At 37.0% G+C, this 6,842-nt stretch overlaps 1 protein-coding gene across 1 annotated transcript in view; it reads left to right on the plus strand.

Moving 5' to 3' along the window:
- The window catches only part of PRRC1 (proline rich coiled-coil 1), a 20,406-nt gene that overhangs the window by 3,507 nt on the left and 10,057 nt on the right, over positions 1-6,842 (plus strand). Inside the window, exons 3-4 of the mRNA XM_010726021.3 lie at positions 1,177-1,340; positions 3,697-3,799. Of these exons, the coding sequence (XP_010724323.1) occupies positions 1,177-1,340; positions 3,697-3,799 (267 nt within the window). The remainder of the gene's footprint in view (positions 1-1,176; positions 1,341-3,696; positions 3,800-6,842) is intronic.

Here is a 6,842-nt window from a genome sequence, read left to right on the forward strand (position 1 = left end):
TTTTTTTACCTTTTTGTTTGTATGCTTTTATATTGATGAGACAGAATGAGGGATCTCTTGGGTGTTTTTTTCCACCACTCTGCCAGAGTCTACAAGTTCAAATTCTTAGTATTCCAGGTGCATTTAATTAATGTAGCTGCATGTGGCGGAAGAGAGAGTAGCCTTTAGAACACAGACGTGGCCTGGAACAGAGTTCCCTTTTGCTGAGTTCTACTAGCATCTAAACTTCCAGAAAAACCATTTTTTGAGAGCTGTGGTTTTTGTTAACTCGAACGGGAAAGTCCAGCTGAACGTGAACAGAGAATCAATTTCAGCCATTATAGCAGTATCTCAGGCTGTAATCTCATATATAATGTATGTATAGTAAACTTCTCTTCCCATGAGATCAGCTTCTGTTTTCTTGTTTCCAGCCACTAAATCACATTAGGACAGCTAAAAATAAACATCTTTCATGCAAATGGTTGCTGTAGTTGCTAACTGATGTCATCTTTGCTAGTGGAATGGAAAGTTGGCTGTTGGCTATCAGGCCATGGTTTTACTGTTGCTGGTCGATATCTCTTTTAAGTGGTTTGTATTAGGAAAATGTTTAAAAAGACCTCTCATTTGGACAATGTAAGATAAAAATAACTCTTGATTTCTTGTGTTGGAAAATGCTGAGTTTTTCTATTGTTTTTCTTTTGTCTGCTTTAAAATATGTAAAGATTTTTGGTTATTTGCTCCTTTTTCTATTGCTACCGTTTTCCAGTGTGCAGGGTTAGAAATTTTCCTACCTCTTTTTATTATGTATGAGAACATTCCTGTCTCTTTGTTCAAAGAGCAACACCCATTTCTCTTTTTCCTCTGGAGAGGGCTTCTAATGAATATCTGAGTACAATAAAAAGCACCACTATTAAACTAACCTGCTAAGAAAAAAACCATTGTTTAATTTTACATGTAATGTACAGGCATTCTCAGTTCTATTGGTAGACATTGTTGAACTTGTTTACAGTGGTTATATCTGCTAACCTTTAACAAGCAGAATTGTTCTGGGACCCTCAAGAAATGAAGCAAATCTGCCCAGTATTCTTTTCTTCTTCCTGCTCAATTTCCTATTAAACAATGCAAGCTGCTGCATTTTAACAAATTTAGTACAGCAACATAAATGAACATTTATGTTTTATTTCTCCGTCTTACTAGGTGTTTTGGCAGATCCTATTACTCAACAAGCATCTTTCTCATCACCTTTGGCTTCTGGAACAGGAAGTGGTTCTGCAATCACTTTTCCTGAGGAGCATGAAGACCCTAGAGTGTCTACTGCCCAGAGTGGAGCACCTGCTGGAGGTCTGTGGGGGTTTATAAAGGTACTTTTTTTTTTTTATTATTTATTTGTTACCCTTCACAAGGAGTTGTGACTTCTTACTGACTGTAGTAAGATGTATGTAGGTCAGAGAATGAGGAATTGTTAATTCTGATTAAGCCATAATGTTCTCAGTGTGTTAGCACTCTTGTTTTCTAAAGATCAGATGGAATCTGGGAGGCTAATAAGTAATGACTGCAGAAATACATCCTGGATTCCCTGCTAAAGAATGAGCATTATAGTTACAGCAATTATCTTATTTCTATTCTGTAAATAGTCTTAACTTTATTATGCTTTTTTTATCTCAGGTGTTTATAACATATCATTTGCTTTTCTTACAGATTTCCTTCAAATTAGATAATGCTTAAAAGAATCTAAAATTGACAGATTGTTGGATTGAAATAGAATGAGACTATTTCATTTTCCTGAATCTGTCTAAGATGGCAGTCTTACAGATAAGTTCCAAGATTGGTTGCATATAGTGTATCAGAAACAAAGTTTGATACTAATGTAATCACTACACCACACATCTTGAGTACTTGTCTGGTTGAGCAATTGAGGCAGTTAGTACCTGAATTTTCAATAGATTTGTATTTGCAGTCTGCCAGTATGGAATATTCTCCATTTGGATTTCTGTTGACTTATCATCGACTTGATAGAAATTCCAAATCTAATTTTATTATAGTTCACAGTGTTGTAACAACTTTGTGTTCTACATTGATAGAAAAATGTAGATTATTTGTCCCTGCTTTGTGATAGACCAGTCTGCTCAGGTGGAAAAACAATTCCAGCTTTTCAGGAACCTGATAATCTGCAAGGACTGTATATTATAATTATTAGGCAGCTAAGCTGGAAGTATTTGGAGAAGAACTGCTTGACTTCAGACCTGAAACTTGTTACTACAAATGTTTCTGAGGATCTCATAGCATTCCCTCAGTTCTTTTTAAAACAACATTCAAGCTTTCAAACTGTGAGAGAACTGAAGGAGGAATAGTACTGGTCTTGTCCTTGAAGGCATCCTATGGGTAAATGAGAAATCACAAGATGCTAACAGATGGATGCTACCATTCGGAAAAGCTGCTGGGGTTGTGTGCGTTGACAAGGAAGTGATTACTGGGGCTCTGGCTCCAAAACTTTCATTATACTAGCATGAGTAATTGTGTAATTTTCTTTATCAAATTTTGTAACCAGACTTAGTGTTCTGCTCAGTGGTGAGAAGAGCATATAAATTTAATAGTGAACTATTTCACTGTGAGATGTGAGGAACTTAATCATTATTAGTCATTCTGTAATATCTCAGTAGATGTAGGATTGTGATTACTTTTTTTTTTTTTTTTCCCCCCCCCCTCTGTTAAGCCTGCAACAAAGAAATAGTATTCATACCTGTGGGAAAGAAGCCTCGCTAAGGAGTTGTTGTTCAGGGATAATTAAAACTTCTCTGATTCTAGAGCTAGTAAAAATATGTGTATGTGTATTAAGCAAGCGCTTGTCGAAAAGAATGCATACACAGTGCTGCCATGTGTAATGCTTGTCCTGTAGTGAAGGAAATGTAATCATATGCAGTTTAAGTGTTACACTTTAAAGAGTCAGTCTACCAAAGAAATTTTATAAAAGGTTTCAGTAAATTGGTTTTTGGGCTTTATCTGTCAATTGCTCAGCACTGCTGTCTTTCTTTCATCCTGTGATTATACCTGGCTTTAAATAAACTTGTGAAGAGATGCAGGCAATCATTAAGACTGCTTGCAAGACACAGGGTAGCATATGTATTTATATTTAATCATCTTCAAAGTCTGTCAACAGCTCCACCTATGATTTGGCTGGAGAGTACAGAGCATTTTTTCCAGTATTGTGTAGAATCTATTAATAAGCTTTCAGCTTAATTGCCCTAGAAATATTTTTTAGTAACGGACTATTCAAAAATAGATTGTATTGTCTTTAGGAAGGGTAGGAAAGAGACCTACTTGGCTTAAGCTAGCACAATCTAAATCTAGCTGTGTGGGCTTACCATGCCCGTAGTTAGCTTTGGGAACCCACAACCTTACTAAATGTTCAGGTCTTCTGGTCCCAGAACAGGACTAGATCAAGTGTGTTGCCCATTATTGCTGTTGAAGATGTTTCTTTTTAAGTCATCTGAGAGACGCATTAATGCAGAAGAGGATGGTAAAGATTATATCAAGAGTATGTTGTACCTGAAGAGCTGTGCAGTGATAGTCTTCTCCTGTAGCATTTATATGCTGATGAGTGAGATATGCTAGTCATTAAAAAAGGTAAATGTGATAAGAAAAAGGCAAGACAAGACTTGAAGAGAGTTGTTTGTTTGTTTTTAATTGTAACATGGAAATCTGTCTGATTAAATGTAGGGTGTAGCTGAGAATCCCATGGTAAAGTCTGTTCTTGATAAAACCAAACATTCAGTGGAGTCCATGATCACAACACTGGATCCTGGCATGGTTCCGTACATCAGTAAGTATTTGTGACAAACCATTACATAACGTATGTAAATAATAGGTTAATTTAATAGCATGCTGCTTACACATTTGAAGTTCCTGTATGCAGTATGCTACTTCAAAGACAGAATATCGTACTGATTTCTCAAGCATATTGTCCAATGAGCCACTTACTCTGGAGATTGGTTTCTTTTATTTGTATCTTTGGGTTCATTTGGCTTCAGTATTTCACTGTAGTTCATTTACTGGCATAGTAATCCCCTTTTAGTACAAATTGTGAATGGTGAGGAAATAATAAATAAAAAAAAAATCAGTGACGAGGTCTTCTGTATAATCTCTTTGTTTCATACTTTTTTTTCCCACTGTGTCTCTATTTAAGTGTTATGAAGTTTAAATTAAAGTGTATTATGTGTATTAATCTTATTGGATTGTTTATTTTAATTTTTTGTAAAATTGCACATTAAAATTAAAACAAGTCAAAAGATTGGCAGACTCAGAGGGGTAAAATAAAGGTATTTATATGACTGTAGAGACTTTCTTCCAGTTTTGACGTGTTTCACCAGCATTATTTTTTATTTTTATATATTTATTTACGTGCTTTTTATTTGTTTTAGGAAATGTAGCAAATTTAAAGTGAATCAAATGAGTAGGAAAGTTAAAATTTTTAAAAACAGTTCAGTGAAGTGTGGAGCATTTGTGAGTGCCGAGCCTGGAAGGAAAAGCACAATATTTCAAATGAAATTTGAAAATTGCTAGGAGGCTTTGTGGTATTCTGCAATTTTTGTTTTTTCTACAGTGGACTGTAAGTGATGTGAGATTTCTATTTCATTAAAATACAGAAGTGAAGACATAATTTGTCCAGGATGGTAGGTTGTATTTTTTTTTTCATCCAGAGAGACCTGGACAGGCTGGAGAAGTGGACCCATGGAAACCTAATGAGATTCAATAAGGCCAAGTGCAGGGTGCTGCACTTGGGTCAGGGTAATCCCAGGTATTTATTCAGACTGAGGGATGATCTCCTTGAGAGCACCAGCGGAGAAGGACTTGGGGGTCCTGGTGGACGAGAAGCTGGGCATGAGCCAGCAGTGTGTGCGTGCAGCCCAGAAGGCCAGCAGTGTTCTGGGCTGAGTTGAAAAAGGGGTGGCCAGCAGGGAGAGGGAGGTGATTGTCCCCCTCTACTCGGCTCCTGTGAGGCCCCATCTGGAGCACTGCGTCCAGGCCTGGGGCCCCAGTACAGGAAGGATGTGGAGCTCTTGGAGTGGGTCCAGAGGAGGGCCACTAAGATGATCAGAATACCTCTCCTATGAGGAAAGGCTGAGGGAACTGGGATTGATATCTTGGAGAATGTTCTGGGGAGACCTCTTTGTAGCCTTCCAATACTTGAAGGGAGCTTATAAACAGGAGGGGGAATGGCTGTTTTCAAGGGTGGATAGTGATAGGACAAGGAGGAATGGTTGCCCAAGGAGGTTGTGGATGCCCCATCCCTGGAGGCATTCAAGGCCAGACTGGATGTGGCTCTGGGCAGCTTGGTCTGGTGGTTGGCAGCCCTGCACATAGCAGGGGGTTGAAACTAGATGATCATTGTGGTCCTTTTCAACCCAGGCCATTCTGTGATTCTATGATCTTAAATCTAAGTGAATACATCCCAGCAGCTCACTAGTGAGATCTGTCAGAATGCACTGACATTTTTGTACTTTGACACAGTATTCATTGGGCAGAGCAGCAGTATGCAGAGAAGGAAGTCATTTTAATAATACATTTTGCTTCTAAGACTCAGAGTAAGCAAGTTCAGCAGTTATCTCAAAGTTCTCTGGATGCTGGAAAGGAAAGTAGCTGTGTAAATCTTGATCATTGCTATACTGCATTTATTTTGTAATTGTACTTTATGGATTTAGGACAGAGATTTGTAAACTTTGTAAAATTTCGGAATCAGTGGAAGTCTTGCCCTCAACAGCAAGAGGTCCCATCCTCTCTGCTCTCACTCCATTGCTGCAATTTCAAGCAATTTCAGATTCCTTGTGCCAAAGTCTGGAAGTACTAATGCCTCTTGATGAGGTAGTTAAAAGAATATTTTCATGTGCACAAATGCTACTCCGGTAATCTGGAAAACGGCAGAACTATTTCACTGGTTCATTGTAAATATCTCAGTCTAAGGCGAGCACATGGAATGGAAATTTTCTGTCTGTATAGTAAGTGTTTTGTCACATTATAAGCATAAAAATCATTATTTTTATGACAAAAAAGGACAAGGAATTTTAAATTTTCTGTGGAACTGATAGTTTATAGCACGAAAGATGCAATGCAATTGCCTGTACAGGAACTTTAGTTTAACTTGATGTGGCAGTTCTGTCTCTGAATCAATTCTTACACTGAATGAAATTCTTGAATAAATGAAATTCTGACATTTTGGGTTTTCATATTTTTGTATTATTGTTACGCATGACAGAGTCATTCATTTCATTTAATGCTGTAATATCGTTCCTTTTTTTCTGTAGTATCTGTGTTGAACAAGGATATACTTTTATATGTGATGAACATAATCTATACTTGTGTGGAACACGAGCATGAGTCGTAGTTACTATTCCTAAGCTAGTCTGCAGTAGTTTATTAGATATGTTATGGGATAGTTTTCAGTTGTTGCCTTAAAATCTCATCAGCAGATTTTCTATCCCAGGAGCTTGCAAACAGGATGAATTTCAGCAAAAGCACATTTACTGAGCTTGATCTCTGTGAAGAAGAAATCAGTGAAAAAATAGATTCCTTAATTTATATATTTACTGTCATTGTTTTTCCGTGCTTAGAATAACTGCTCCAGAATTCAATGATACGTACATACAATTCCATCCAGTAAATTAACGGATATGTAAAAAAAACAAGAAAGCTACCAACAAACCCTAAAAAGAACTTACATATGTTTTACTATTATTCTGACACTTCTGGCAAGTTCTTCATTAAAGGAAGATATTTCCTGTAATCAGAGTCTACTGAGTAATATGAGCCAAAGAATAAAATGTTCTTTTCTTCTTTTCTTTGAAATTTAGGCTTCAAGCTTTTTTTTT

This window comes from Meleagris gallopavo, chromosome Z (assembly GCF_000146605.3).
Source record: "Meleagris gallopavo isolate NT-WF06-2002-E0010 breed Aviagen turkey brand Nicholas breeding stock chromosome Z, Turkey_5.1, whole genome shotgun sequence".
In the NCBI taxonomy this organism is placed as follows: Eukaryota; Metazoa; Chordata; class Aves; order Galliformes; family Phasianidae; genus Meleagris; species Meleagris gallopavo.